Source organism: Mobula birostris, chromosome 2 (assembly GCF_030028105.1).
Source record: "Mobula birostris isolate sMobBir1 chromosome 2, sMobBir1.hap1, whole genome shotgun sequence".
NCBI lineage: Eukaryota > Metazoa > Chordata > Chondrichthyes > Myliobatiformes > Myliobatidae > Mobula > Mobula birostris.
The window spans coordinates 23,433,151-23,449,222 of record NC_092371.1 but is presented as its reverse complement, the minus strand read 5'-3'; the positions used below and the strand labels follow the sequence as shown (position 1 = coordinate 23,449,222).

General features: G+C 44.2%; 1 protein-coding gene across 7 annotated transcripts in view; it reads left to right on the top strand.

Annotated features, from left to right (window-relative positions):
* Positions 1-16,072, top strand: part of LOC140185265 (engulfment and cell motility protein 2) — a 228,658-nt gene that overhangs the window by 113,188 nt on the left and 99,398 nt on the right. For all 7 annotated transcript variants that reach the window (XM_072238668.1, XM_072238665.1, XM_072238660.1 and 4 more), the window contains one exon: positions 7,429-7,469. In XM_072238668.1, the coding sequence (XP_072094769.1) occupies positions 7,429-7,469 (41 nt within the window). The remainder of the gene's footprint in view (positions 1-7,428; positions 7,470-16,072) is intronic.

Below are 16,072 nucleotides of genomic sequence, written 5' to 3'. Positions count from 1 at the left end.
TAGTGTATCTGCCTCCATCACTGACTCGGGCAGTGCATTCCACGCACCAACCACTCTCTGAGTAAAAAACCTTCCTCTAATATCCCCCTTGAACTTCCCACCACTTACCTTAAAGCCATGTCCCCTTGTATTGAGCAGTGGTGCCCTGGGGAAGAGGCGCTGGCTATCCACTCTATCTATTCCTCTTATTATCTTGTATACCTCTATCATGTCTCCTCTCATCCTCCTTCTCTCCAAAGAGTAAAGCCCTAGCTCCCTTAATCTCTGATCATAATGCATACTTTCTAAACCAGGCAGCATCCTGGTAAATCTCCTCTGTACCCTTTCCAATGCTTCCACATCCTTCCTATAGTGAGGTGATCAGAACTGGACACGGTACTCCAAGTGTGGCCTAATCAGAGTTTTATAGAGCTGCATCATTACATCGCGACTCTTAAACTCTATCCCTCGACTTATGAAAGCTAACACCCCATAAGCTTTCTTAACTACCCTATCTACCTGTGAGGCAACTTTCAGGGATCTGTGGACATGTACCCCGAGATCCCTCTGCTCCTCCACACTACCAAGTATCCTGCCATTTACTTTGTACTCTGCCTTGGAGTTTGTCCTTCCAAAGTGTACCACCTCACACTTCTCCGGGTTGAACTCCATCTGCCACTTCTCAGCCCACTTCTGCATCCTATCGATGTCTGTCTGCAATCTTTGACAATCCTCTACACTATCTACAACACCACCAACCTTTGTGTTGTCTGCAAACTTGCCAACCCACCCTTCTACCTCCACATCCAGGTCGTTAATAAAAATCACAAAAAGTAGAGGTCCCAGAACAGATCCTTGTGGGACACCACTAGTCACAATCCTCCAACCTGAATGTACTCCCTCCACCACCACCCTCTGCCTTCTGCAGGCAAGCCAATTCTGATTCCACCTGGCCAAACTTCCCTGGATCCCATGCCTTCTAACTTTCTGAATAAGCCTACCGTGTGGAACCTTGTCAAATGCCTTACTAAAATCCATATAGATCACATCCACTGCACTACCCTCATCTATATGCCTGGTCACCACCTCAAAGAACTCTATCAGGTTTGTTAGACACGATCTGCCCTTCACAAAGCCATGCTGACTGTCTCTGATCAGACCATGATTCTCTAAATGTCTATAGATCCTATCTCTAAGGATCTTTTCCAACAGCTTTCCCACCACAGACGTAAGGCTCACTGGTCTATAATTACCCAGACTATCCCTACTACCTTTTTTAACAAGGGGACAACATTCACCTCCCTACAATCCTCCAGTACCATTCCCGTGGACAACGAGGACATAAAGATCCTAGCCAGAGGCTCAGCAATCTCTTCTCTCGCCTCATGGAGCAGCCTGGGGAATATTCCATCAGGCCCCGGGGACTTATCTGTCCTAACGTATCTTAACAACTCCAACACCTCCTCTCCGTTTATATCAACATGCTCCAGAACATCAACCTCACTCATATTGTCCTCACCACCATCAAATTCCCTCTCATTGGTGAATACAGAAGAGAAGTATTCATTGAGGACCTTGCTCACTTCCACAGCCTCCAGGCACATCTTCCCACCTTTATCTCTAATCGGTCCTACCTTCACTCCTGTCATCCTTTTTTTCTTCACATAATTGAAGAATGCCTTGGGGTTTTCCTTTACCCTACTCGCCAAGGCCTTCTCATGCCCCCTTCTTGCTCTTCTCAACCCCTTCTTAAGCTCCTTTCTTGCTTCCCTATATTCCTCAATAGACCCATCTGATCCTTGCTTCCTAACCCTCATGCCTTCTTCCACCTGACTAGATTTTCCACCTCACTTGTCACCCATGGTTCCTTCACCCTACCATTCTTTATCTTCCTCACCGGGACAAATTTATCCCTTACATCCCGCAAGAGATATCTAAACATTGACCACGTGTCCATAGTACATTTCCCTGCAAAAACATCATCCCAATTCACACCCGCAAGTTCTAGCCTTATAGTCTCATAATTTGCCTTTCCCCAATTAAAAATTTTCCTGTCCTCTCTGATTCTATCCTTTTCCATGATAATGCTAAAGGCCAGGGAGCAGTGGTCACTGTCCCCCAGGTGCTCACCCACTGAGAGATCTGTGACCTGACCCGGTTCATTACCTAGTACTAGATCTAGTATGGCATTCCCCCTGGTCGGCCTGTCTGTGACAGGAATCCGTCCTGGACACACTTAACAAACTCTGCCCCATCTAAACCCTTGGAACTAATCAGGTGCCAATCAATATTAGGGAAGTTAAAGTCACCCATGATAACAACCCTGTTATTTTTACACCAGTATTGTGTATATATAGAGGGATTCTGCTAGTTGAGGTGTGCTGTCATTGTAAACATGTAATTCTCTAAATTTACATGTGTTCCAAATGTTAAACTTAAGCAGCTGATTATAACAATTGACACTGTAGTTAATTGTTTATTGCTGTCTTTCTGTTGAAGGAGTCTAAAAGATTGTGTCAGGGGAGTGAGATTCTGTTGGATTTTCCTGGACTCTTTCTCCTGGAGATTAGCTGTATGAATAAAGGTCTAGATTTGCATCTTACAACTTCGTGTCCCTCAGTTTCAGTCAGTTGCAGCCTCCAACGTGGAGAATAATGAAACTGTTTTCTCCAGTGCTGGAACAATTTGATCCATCAATTGTGTCCTGCTCTGTAAGAAGAATGCAGCTTGACCCACACCCCCGATGAACCTGACTCATCTGCATCTCCTGCTAGAGAATTTCAGGCCATAATCACTTGCTGTGTGTAGGAAAAGAGAACTCCTTGTGTCTCTTTCAATGCTTTTCTTACTCTTTTTATATCTGATAGCATTTTTTTTTATTTCTCAGCCAAAGGGTACAGACTTCCTCAGTACATGACAATGAAAACTACCCCTCTACATCTTGAAATAGGAGACCCAGGGAGAACCAACTCCACATCACCTTCTCCGGTCTGACCACCCAACCCTTATCCCTGGAGTTATTTGGGTCAATCCCTTCGGCATCCTCTCCAAACGCTTCACATTTTTATTTATTTATCTATTGAGATCAGCGTGGAATAGGCTCTTCCGGCCCTTCAAGCTGCAGTGCCCAGCAATTCCCCCGATTTAACCCCGGCCTAAATACGGGGCAGTTTATAATCATCAGTTAACCCACCAACCAGCACATCTTTGGTCTGTGGGAGGAAGCGGGAGCAGCTGGAGGACCCAGGTGGTCACAGGCAGCAGTGGGAATTGAACCCAGTGGCTTGTACTGTGAAGCGTTGTGCTAACCACTACACTACAGTGCCGCCTCACTTTCCTCAAGTTCAAGTTCCAATTTATTGTCACTTCAACTGTATACATATATATTGCCAAGTGAAACAACATTCCTCCAGACCACGCTACACAACACAGTACATATAACCCTCACACAGCACATAAAGTAATGTTACCACAAATAAAATAACAAATAATAAGGTGCGTTTATGACACAAGTTAAAAAGTAAACAGTAGAACACTACTGGCACTTCATACGTGGTTCTTAAAGTGGGCATAGTACTCCTACTGTGGCTAGACCAATGTTATTTTAAGGTTTATTATGCTACAGTGCTGTTTATAAAGCCTATTTCTGAAGTGCACCTTTACAACTAGTTTTGCCACCACAAAGTCTGCATGTGGTCCACGTACTTCTCTATCCTTCTACTCTTTCCACAATGGTGCCCCTGCAGCTTGCAATGCACCCTCATGTCCTCCCTGCCAAAACAAAAGATTTCACCTTTTGCAGCATTACATTTTACTTGCCACCTCCCTGCCCATTACACCGGCAACTTTGTGTGAGCATTAAAAACACACACGCACGTGCACACACACGATTGAAAGAAGCACGAGCGAATTCACGGCCTCGCCCACAATTGTGTGAGTTCCAAATGGTGGAAGGGAGAAGGTAAAAGGGCAGGTATCGCATCTCTTGTGGTGGGTGGGATGATACAATGTTGGTGGGGATGGCAGCACGAACCAGGGCATGACAGAGAACGGTCCTTGAATGCTGAGAGAGCAGAAGGAGATGGATCCCATTATAGTATTGCACTGTTAGAAGTTACAGCGATGTTAACCATCATGGCCAGTGGGGTGCAAAAAGAACTTTACTCTTCCTCCTGAGTGTGAAAAGAGGGAATGCTAGCAGAAATAGAGCCCTGTCACTATCACCTCATTGTGATCTTGCAACTTATTATCTACCCTGCACTGCACTTTCCTTGTAACAGCTGCACTTCGCTCTGCCCTCTGTTATTGTTTCACCTTGTATTACCTTAATTTACGGTGTAATTATTTGATATGCAAGACGAGCTTTCCACTGTACCTCATTACATGCAGCAACAAACCAGTTCCAATTCCAGGCCTTGGTGGAGAGGAATCCGCACTTCGGGAAAAGGAAGAAACTTTGGAGGCACTGGAATGGAAGGTGTTATCATCAGAATAGATGTGGTGCGGCAAGTTAAAGATGGGAATGGAGTCTTTGCTGGAACCAGGGTGGGTGCAGGTATAGTCAGTCTGTAAACTTGTAATAGACTTGTTCATGTGTAGGTTGCCATGGTGATGGAGAAGTCAAGGTAAGGAAAGGAAGTGTTGGAGTTGGACCTGATGAAAGTGAAACAGGGTGGAAGTTGACAACAAAAGTTGCTTCCTCCTTTCATGCAGGTGAGTGTTGGGGACTGCCTGAGTAGGGCTAATGCAGACTGGTTTGCTTTCTCCACACATCACAGAAATGGGCATAGTCTGGACCCATGAAGTTTTTGTTGCTGCACCTTTTAAGAAGAAGTGAGTGTGGTTAAAGGAGAAGTTGTCTGATGTTGAGACTGTGGTGTTCATATACATGGAGACCAGCATCTAGTCTCTTAAGAAAGCATATTATAGCTCTAGGTCTCAATGCTGAATTTCACAGTTCGAGACAGTCAGCCTTTCCAGTTTGAAAGGCTGATTGTTGTGTCATGTTTGCTCTCCCTCGCTGCTGCCTGACCACCTGAGTATTTCCAGCATTCTCTCGTTATATCCTCCAGCCCTTCAGACCAGATGGACTTTGAGGATGAACTAAAAACATGAGAATTGCTGATGAGAAAAGGTCATCTAGTTAATGTTATGAGATGGAGCGATACTGAGGATGTTGCAAACTCCAGAAAGTGATCCCTAACAATTGGCCCAAGGCATGTGTAATGAAAGACCAGCAATAAAGTGCTTTAGTATCTCCAGGACAAATTCACTTCTACCCTCCCAAGCAAATGAACATGGGTACTTAGCACTTGGGTACACGGTACATTCTAGGAAAGTGTCCACAATAGAGGCTCCCTGCTACAGGAGAACTGAAAAGGGAAAGCACGGACCAAAATAACCAGTGCTTGAAACCCAAAAATTGCACAGAATGAACAGGATGGAAATGTGCCATTTGGTTCTTGTGAGTTGCACAAGCTTTATCATCGTCCTTTGTACGTTTTTCTTGTCATATCTGCCACACTCCCGCTGTATAGTTTGGTTGTCCTTTGCCCAGTTTGATTCTTTCTACTCCCATTTCTGTTTTGGTTAATCAGTTTAGTACATTCAGCTCATTATGTCATTGATCATTAGCACCCCTGTTACCGTTGTTTAATCATGTGCTGGCCAGAAAAACAAAAAAATCTATCATTTAACTTTTTTGGAAAATGTATGTTTGGCAATCTAAAATTTACTTCCATTATTTTTGAAAGCATCTCTGCTTTACAGTATTTTTTACATGTGCCTAAGACTTTTGCATAGTACTGTATACATCACGGTTACCTTACTGTTTCTATAGTACTTGCTCCAGCCACTTTGTTAAGGAGCGAATTCCACATTCTTAGCACTCTTTGGATAAGAGTTTCTTCTAAATTCCTTTCTGGATTCCTTGGTGAATGTCTTAAATTGATGGCATCCAGGTATACGCTTGCCCACATGGAACCGATATCTCCGCATCCACTCAATCAAAACTTCCATAATTTTATGACCCTTTACTAGGTTAACCTTCAACTGCTTTAAAGATCGAATGGACCCAGTCTGTTCATTCTTCCCTGAAAATGTCTTCACATTTCTATTATCTTTGTGGTTTTTATTTTCTGTACTCTCTCTCTGGTGCCTCTACCTTTATTTCTTAAAATAACAAGCAGAACTCCATAGAGAACTCTGACATCTAACCAGATTTAGCATAATTCCTCTTCTGGTATTTCCCTCCAGAAGTAAACCTTGGTGCTGGGTTTGCTTCCTTTAGTGGCTTTTCTAATGAGCAGTGCAGCAATTTGATGATGGGTTTTGTACTCTGAGAGCATTTTGATTTTCCAACCCATATTGGGCTCAATCTTTGCAGCAATTGGCTGTTTTGTTCCCACTAAAAGATACTGTCTTACATTTTTATCGATGTTAAACTTCATTTTGCAATTGTTGGTCTATTCTTCGGCTTGCCGTACGCCTGTAATTTTCAGCCTCCCGTCCAATTTGTTGTCAACATTTTGTTTCCAGATCTGAATAATGTCAGTTGTGAACAGCAGTGTCCCAGTACCTGACCCTCAGGGAACACCACTGTCCCCCATGCATTCTCATTCTCTGATACTGCATTTATCCAATTGCAGACTGTCCCCAACGCATCCTTAGTTTGTGTTGGTTGTAGCATAAATGATGCATTTCACTGGTTCGAAGTACATGTGATAGATAGATAAATTTATCTGAATCTATTATGTCATGTCGTATCAAAGACTTGTCAAAATGGAACGAGATAACAGGCTTTTTTCCCATCTCAACATTTTTAATTGATGCAAAATATTTTACTCCTTTGTTCTTTGATAATAGTGCATTATTGTCTTTATTGTGAACTGGTTTATTTTATGGTGCACTCCTCTGCTGTCTCTATAGTCCACGTACATCTTCCTTACTCCCACTTGTTCCCATATTCTAATATTCATCCATAATCCCACACGCATATATCTTTTATCTGAATACTGAGCATTTTAAGCATTTTTTTTGTTGTTTTACAAACTGGAAAGGGGGGGGGCAGAATAGAAAGGCAAAATGTTGCAGATACTGGAGATCTGAAATTAAAAAAATGATCTGCATGAGATGTTCAGTGTTTCCAATATTTTCTTTTGATATTTTAAGGGAGCACAAATGGATGAATATAGAGCACAAGCAGATTCCCATTGGGAGTGTGGGATTTGTGGTTTTGGTGACTGGGATCATACGGTTTGCTGGAGATGCCACTGTACAAAGCTCAGAACTTCTACATGTGCCGAGGAGCATTTCCAATTAGGCTAATGCTATTGTGGCTCCGAGTTGGTGCTGAATTGGACTTTTGCAATAACTGATGTAAGAATGGTGTGATCTGCAATGTTACCTGCTTGAGTTAATTGCTAACCGTTTACTCTCAATTTTTTGCAGAAAAAGCCACTGATCGCAGTTATCAGAGAGGTTTGCGATGGGTAAGTACTGCAGTGCCATAGCAACACGTGTATTTTTTAAAAAAGGGTGCACAGACATTGTTACTAGGGAAAGAAAATACTATGATTTATTAAATAGCTAGAGAAGTAGAAACGTACAGTAAGATGGTTTTATGTGGGTTGTGGGAGGGATAAAGTACAAGTTCTGGAAATCCAAGCAACATGCATAAAATGCTGGAGGAACTCAGCAGGTCAGGTAGCATCCCAGGCTGGGATGCTGCCCGGCCTGCTGAGTATCTCCTGCATTTTGTGTATATATGTTGAATGAATTGGTAAGGATATTTTGCACGTAAAGTTGCTGCAGATTGTAATGGAGATTGTTGTAATTTGAGTGTAATTAAAAGTAAGTTAATACTAATTAGGATATCCGGGGGGGGGGGGGGGGGGGTGCCAGGGGTCTACTTCCGTTTGTTGTTCTTCCGGTGGCCTTTGTGTACATAGTGTTCCCGCCATGCCGTACGGGTTGTGAAACCCTCTGTATATATGTAACGTTTTGAAGTTCGAGATAAAGTTGTTCCTTTGGCATGAAGTTGTCAAGTGTGCCTTTTTCAAAGTAGAAGTTACCACATTTTTGGCAATGAGGTGAACTGGTTTTGTGAACATATCGGCACATTTTTTGAACGGGTGTTTTCATGTTCAGTATGGCTACGTTTGGAACTATCTGTGAATTCCTGGAAGAAGCCGAGGACTGGCCGGAGTATGAGGAAAGAATGAGACTCTTTACGGAGGAGGCTAAGAAGCACCCTATTCTCCTGAGTGTGTGGGGGGCAAAGACATACAAGCTAATAAGGAATTTAGTCACACCGCAGAAACCAGGGGAAGTTCCATTTGACAAACTAGTGAAAATCGTGGGGAACCATTTCAATCCAGAACCTTCTGTGATAGTCCAATGGTGTAAGTTTCACAGCCATTTCAGGAAGCCAGGTCAATCTGTGGCTAATTTCGTGGCTGAGCTTCGGCAGCTGTCTGAGCATTGTGATTTCGGAGCGGTGTTGGAAGACATGCTCCGTGATAGATTGGTATGCGGCATTAATAATGCCGACATACAACGCTGCCTGTCAGGGGAAACCCCACCGTTGACTTTCAAGAAAGCCTTAGAGATTGCCCAAGGCATGGAGATGGCTGCTAATAATGTCAAGGATATCCAGAAAGGACATGGGGGGGGTCGCAGTCGGCGGCAGTGCACCAAGTCAGGAGGGAGACTGGTAAACAGGCAAAGCGGGTGGAATGTTTCCGGTGTGGAGGGACGCACTATGCAAATGATTGCAAATTCAAAGACACTGTCTGCCATGCTTGTAGCAAAGAGGGGCATTTAGCTAAAAAGTGCAGAAGATCAAAGGGTAAGGTTAAGCCTGGGTAGGGGAAAGCTCAACAGGCTCAGGCAACCACACACCATCTAGAAGAAGCAGATGAAGAGGCAGCGTGTGCCTACAACATGTTTGCAGTGGAAACGGATGAGGAACCACCTGAACCATATTATGCCACAGTCACTGTCAGGGGAAAGGACATTAAGTTTGAGATTGATTCAGGGGCTACTGCATCGGTCATTAGTGAGGAGACCTACAGGAGGACATGGGGGTCCAACCTGCCTCCCATTAGACCATCAAAGCTCAAACTTAGGACCTATACGGGGCAGCCCATACCTCATTTAGGGGTGTTATATGTGGACATTTCAGCTGGGAGTCAGAAGGCTGAAGCCAGGCTAGTGATAGCTAAGGGCAGGGGACCCAGTCTTTTGGGTCGCAAAATCCGGCTAACCTGGCATGAAATTAAGTATGTACACATGACGGAGGACATTCTGCAGTGGTACAGTGACGTTTTCAGGGACAAGTTGGGTACACTGAAGGGCATGACAGTGGAACTCCATGTTGACCCTGAGGCTACACCATGTATTTTTAAGCCCTGGTCAGTACCCTATGCCATGAAAGGCAAAGTCGAGGAGGAGCTGGAATGTTTACAGAGGCTGGGCATTATTGAGCCTGTCCAGTTTTCAAGGTGGGCGGCTCCCATTGTTCCAGTTTTGAAGGCAGACAAAACGGTGAGGATATGTGGGGATTATAAGCTTAGGGTGAATCAGGTCTCTAGGCTGGAGGAGTACCCATTCCCATGGGTGGATGACCTGTTTGCGACCCTGTCAGGGAGTAAGCTGTTCACAAAGCTGGACATGAGCCACGCCTACCAACAGCTGCTGCTCGACGGGATTCAAAGGAGTACGTCACAATTAATACGCACAGGGGATTATTCAAGTACAGTTGCCTAGTGTTTGGAGTGGCGTCCAGTCCTGCCATTTTCCAAAGGACAATGGACACTTTGCTGCAGGGGATTCCACACGTAGCAGTGTACCTTGATGATATTTTGATCACGGGGGCTACGGAGCTGGAGCATCTAGCTAACTTAGAACGGGTGCTGAAGAGGCTCTCAGACGCAGGGCTGCAGTTGAAACGTGGAAAATGTGTGTTCCTAGCATCGAGTGTGACTTACCTGGGACACAAGGTCACAGCTGAGGAGCTTTACCCTGTGGAGGACAAAGTGAGAGCTATTAAGGAGGCCCCAAGCCCCAAGACCATCACAGAACTCAGATCATTTTTGGGCATAATGAATTATTATGGCAAATTTCTTCCGGACCTCCCAAGGGTTTTGACCCCACTGTATAAGCTGCTTCACAATGACACTAAGTGGCAATGGGGTGAATAGCAGGAGAAAGCTTTCAAGGAAGGGGGTGAGAGAACTTCTCCACTCAGCGAAGCTGCTTGTTCACTATGACCCAGACAAGGAGATCACCCTTGCATGCCATGCCTCGCCCTATGGAGTCGGGGCAGTTCTCTCGCATGTAATGGAGGACTGTTCAGAGAAGCCTATTGGTTTTGGTTCACGTACCCTGACAGCTGCAGAGAGGGGATATTCACAGCTAGACAAAGGAGGTCTGGCCATTTGCTTTTGCACTCAAACGCTTTCAACGGTACCTTTATGGACACGCATTTACAATTTATATGGACCATAAACCACTGATGAGCCTGTTCAGTAAGACTAGAGGCATCCCATCTCTAGCCTCAGCTAGGATACGGCGTTGGGCTCTTACCTTGTCAGTCTACCAATACACTATAGTGTGCAGAGCGGGTGGGAATAATGCAAACGCCGATGTACTGAGTTGACTACCTTTACCTGAGACACCTGTTACTACATATGTGCCTCCAGAGACTGTGTTTTCATTGGAGAGACTGTCAGAGACACCTGTTACTACATATGTGCCTCCAGAGACTGTGTTTTCATTGGAGAGACTGTCAGAGACACCTGTAAAGGCGACCCAGATCAGGCAGTGGACAGAGAGGGACCCAGTCCTGTCCCAGGTCAAGACTTTTCTTTTACAAGGTTGGCCCAGAGTCGTGGAAAGAGAGGAACTGAGGCCTTATGCCAAACGCAAGACAGAACTCAGCCTGCAGGATGGTTGCATTTTCTGGGGGGCAAGGGTCATCGTGCCTCCCCCTGGCCGTTCACAGATTGTGGAGGAAATTCATGAGGCTCACCCAAGGGTGTCTCGAATGAAAAGCCTTGCAGGATCCTACGTTTGGTGGCCAAGAGTGGATCAGGATCTGGAGAACAAGGTAAAATCATGTACGCAATGTCAGACTAACCAGAATATGCCACCACTCTCTTAGCATTCGGCTTTCACGTTTCCTGTTTAAATACCGCCTCATGCCACAGACTACGACTGCCCGCACTCCAGCAGAGATGCTGATGGGGCGTAGGCCCAAGTCAAGATTGGACTTGCTGCGCCCAGACATGAAGGCAGAAGTGAAGAGAAAGCAGGAAAAGCAGAAGGAGGGACATGATCAACATGCGCGAGAGAGACAGTTAAAACCAGATGACAATGTCTATGTGAGAAACAATCAGCAATGGCTGCCTGGGGTTATTCTTAAGCAGAGTGGTCCCGTCTCCTATGTTGTTAAGCTGACTGATGGGCGTGTTTTATGCAGACATCAGGACCATGCGCGCCTGCGTCATGATACCGGCTCAGAGGCAGACAGCTCCATGGAGTTTCCATTTGTGAGACAGACTACGGTGGAAGCAGGTCCACCAGTGACTTTGCCAGAGGGCGAGACGCTGGCAGAGGGGTTGGAGTCCCCTGAGGAGGATGGACATTCTCACGCAGACACACAGACCCCTCTCATGCCCCCAACACCAGATCCACCCAAAACACCCTCACCAGCGGTGCCTGCTGGGTCACCAGGGTAGTGTGCAGGTCACAGCGCACTCGTAAACCTCCTGACAGACTGATTCTTTGATGGGACAGTTTATTTTGTGTTGTTAGATTGAATGTTGAATCTGTCATGTTTTCCAGATGTTTTGTATTGATAAGCTATTGCTAAGGTACTAGTATAAGTTTACAGGGGTACGCACGTTAATATCACCACTTTTTTATTTCCTAGTTTTTTACATTTGGGGATGTTGGATTTTAAAGGGGGAGAAGTGTTGTAACGTGAGCGTAATTAAAAGTAAGTTAATACTAATTAGGATATCGGGGGGGGGGGGTCTATTTCCGTTTGTTGTTCTATCAGTGGCCCTCGTGTACATAGTGTTCCCGCCATGCCGTACGGGTTGTGAAACCCTCTGTATATACATAACGTTTTGAAGTTCGAGATGAGGTTGTTTCTTTGGCATGAAGTTGTTGAGTTGAAGCACCTTCAATAACTCCAAAAGACTGAAGTTGGGTAAAATACTGAAAGGCTTTTATTCGCTGTACAATACGACCTCCATGGTGAGTGCCTGCCCCCGGACTGAGGGGGAGGGGCGAGGTGAAATCACCTTTATACAGGACTCTGTGGGAGGAGCCATAGGGGCAGTCAGCAGAGGGGCGTGTCCAGACAGTTAACCCAGTTACAACATATATATATATATATATATATATATATATGGTTTACCACATGAGTGTGCCTTTTTCAAAGTAGAAGTTACCACATAGCTATCTACTGATTATCTGCAGAACATTATACAAAGACTGGCTAGAAACCAAAGAAAGGTGTTCAGCTGTGATTTAATTTGTTGTTATGTGTATGTTTATGCATAAATTAGCTGCTTTGTCTCCCTACAAAGTTAAGCGGTTTACATCTGTAGCAAAACTTGGAATGTTCTCTGTAATTTACTTCACAACTGGATAGGATTCCTGTGTAGAGTATCAATTGTGACATTTAATAAGCCTACTTTAGGTGTACACCAGAAAAGCATTATGACACCAAAAACTTGTTTTAGATGGAAAAAAATTTGGACAAGTCAGCTCAGACTTGAATTCAAGCATGCAATGATGTTTAATTTTTATACCTTTTATCTTGCACTCTTTACATGTTCTGCAGTATGTGAATATAGAAGTTGAAACTCCATAACTGTACCTTGACAATTAGCTTTTTCTCTATACAATTCCCCCAGTGTGTTACCTTGTAAACTTCACTCCAATGACATAAAGTTGCTTTCTGCCAAATGAACCTTTCTTTGAATTTGAGGGAGGAAATTCAAGACTTTGGCCTTGGAGAAAGGAAAATGTATATGTGGGAGTGTAGGGTGAAGACAAGCTTGGTGTGCTGTGATCCGCCTAATAGTCCACCTCACTCATAGCGTAGTCTCTTATCTAAGCTCAGTTGCCTGTGAGTTTTTTGTCAGGGGTATTGTATCTCAACGTTTAAGGATGAAGAGAAAAAATCATAGAGACAGTTGGATAGTTTGCCTGATTGGTGTAGAGGAAGCTGAGAAAGGATGGTTTGGGGTGCAAGAGGGAAGAGAAGAAGGAGAAATTTGGGAAATGGGTAGTCATAACCAGTCACACGAATGAAAAGCACTTTACCTGGCTGTTGAGTGATTTTGATCAAAGCCATTTACTTGTATTTCCTGCTGGTTGGCAATAGCTTTCTTTAAATCCATGTCTGTCCATTATTTTAGAAGAAACCACTCAAAGAACATCTATCACTTCCTGGTTACCAAGTGTCATCTAGTCCTTCTAATGCTCTGAGTCTTGGTGTCTCTCCTCCCTTCTCTTGCCCGTCAGATGGAAGATTGACCGAAGTAATCGGTATTATAATGAATCCGCTCTCTCCATAACAGCGCTAGATGTGGTTGCAGAGGCGTTACCTTATTAAGTAGGCTTTGAATGAAAGCTGCTGCTGTTTTACCTGCTGCAAGTCCCATTAATGTGAATTTTCTCTCTACACTCACTGAATCAGCCAACTTTGCATGCAATTTAGAAAACGCTGTGTGGGAAGACCACACACAGGAAGGAATCATGTTCCTTATGGCCCGCTGCTGTCAAAGCCAGACCATCCAGACTAATACAAAGCAAATTTGTTCCAGCTTGCAATCATTCAGTGATTGAGTGATGGATGGGAATTGTAAAATCACAGTCATTAACTTTAGCACTAATGTCTACATTTGTTTATTCAACATAACCTTAACCCTAGTCAGTGTGTGGGAAGTACATTTATCGAGACTGGTGAGCATTACTAAATATTATTGTGTCTCTGCAGAAATCCTCCCTCTATATACTCCAGGTTGTATAACTCTTTCTGTTGCACTTCCTGAAGATCCATTAGTGAATTTCTCTGGGATCTCAAACCTGCAGAGGATTCTTTAGAGAAGGAGAAAATAACTTGATAATGGGGAGCCAACCTGTGAAATGGATGATGGGAGAGGGCCAAGAATCGATGGAGGGCTGGAGGAAGAAGAAAGGGTCTACTGGAGTAAGAGGATAAAATGATAAACAAAACAAAGATAGGACCAGCAATATACTAAAGACGAAGAATAGGAAGTAGGAGGCGGGGGATAGAATGAACATTTTAGATTCTATATCTTGTCAAGAAGCGGATAATCCAAATGTGCAGGAATTGCTTTGAGCAGTATATCATGAAGGCCATTCACTCTATCATGCTAATTCTGGATCCTTGGTAGAACTATCCAATAGATCCCACTGTTTTATGCAATGAATGGTGCGTGTGTGTGTGTGTGTGTGTGTGTGTGTGTGTGTGTGTGTGTGTTTTCCCCTCTAGTATTGACTCAATTCTGCTTTTGAAAACTGAAGCTGATTCTACTTTAGCAACCCTCGTAGGCTTCTGGAACTCGACAGTTATTTTGACAAGATGTTTCCTGAAAGCATCTTGAAATCACAAAATGGTAACATTGCAGGTAGCCATTCGGCCTTCAGAGTACATACTAACACTTGCCCTTGTATATTTTTTTATTCAACTACCAAATCGGCTGCCTCCAGGGTTATTAGTGTGATCCACACATCAATCACTTTCCTCTGATACGGTTGCCAGTCCTATTAAACCTGCCTCATGATATTGATCCTTCCACCAAGGGAAGCAGTTCTTTCTGCTTACTCTAGCAGAATCCCTCACAGTTTTGAGCACCTCTACAATGTCTATCCACCTTCTTGGGGGCGGGGGTGGAAGGAGAACAATCCCACTATTTGGGTTGGTATTCACTTCACTGCTGACTGTGCTTCCAAATTCTTTGCTGTCTGGGAATGTTGCAATTGTCAAATCCATGTCCAAATATAATTAATTAATAAATACTGTGAAAATCAGTGGTCTCAAAACTGACCTTGAGTGGCTTCACCTTGTACCTAACCATTCCTGCTGATACTTTTGTTGTTTGTCCTCTTGAAACCGACCTCTAATACAACCTTTCATGATTTTGAACATCTGCCAAATCTCCTCAAACCACTGTTCAAATGAAAACAACACCAATTTTCATCACCATCACTGACTTTATCTGCTCAGGGGATCTCCCATCCACTGCTACCAACCTTATAGTTCCCGCACCCCGCACTTCCTGTTTCTACCTCCTACCCAAGATCCACAAACCTGCCTGTCCTGGCCGACCTATTGTCTCAGCTTGCTCCTGCCCCACCGAACTCATTTCTGCATACCTCAACACTGTTTTATCACCCCTTGTTCAATCCCTTCCGACCTATGTTCGTGACACTTCTCACGCTCTTAAACTTTTCGATGATTTTAAGTTCCCTGGCCCCCACCGCTTTATTTTCACCATGGATGTCCAGTCCTTATATACTTCCATCCCCCATCAGGAAGGTCTTAAAGCTCTATGCTTCTTTTTGGATTCCAGACCTAATCAGTTCCCCTGCTCTCTGCTCCGCTCCGTCTAGCGGAATTAGTCCTTACTCTTAATAATTACTCTTAATAATTTCTCCTTTGGCTCCTCCCACTTCCTCCAAACTAAAGATGTAACTATGGACACCCGTATGGGTCCTACCTATGCCTGCCTTTTTGTTGGGTTTGTGGAACAATCTATGTTCCGTGCCTATTCTGGTATCTGTCCCCCACTTTTCCTTCACTACATCGATGACTGCATTGGTGCTGCTTCCTGCACGCATGCAGAACTCGTTGACTTTATTAACTTTGCCTCCAACTTTCACCCTGCCCTCAAGTTTACCTGGTCCATTTCTGACACCTCCCTCCCCTTTCTAGATCTTTCTGTCTCTGTCTCTGGAGACAGCTTATCCACTGATGTCTACTATAAGCCTACTGACTCTCACAGCTATCTGGACTATTCCTCTTCTCACCCTGTCTCTTGCAAAAACG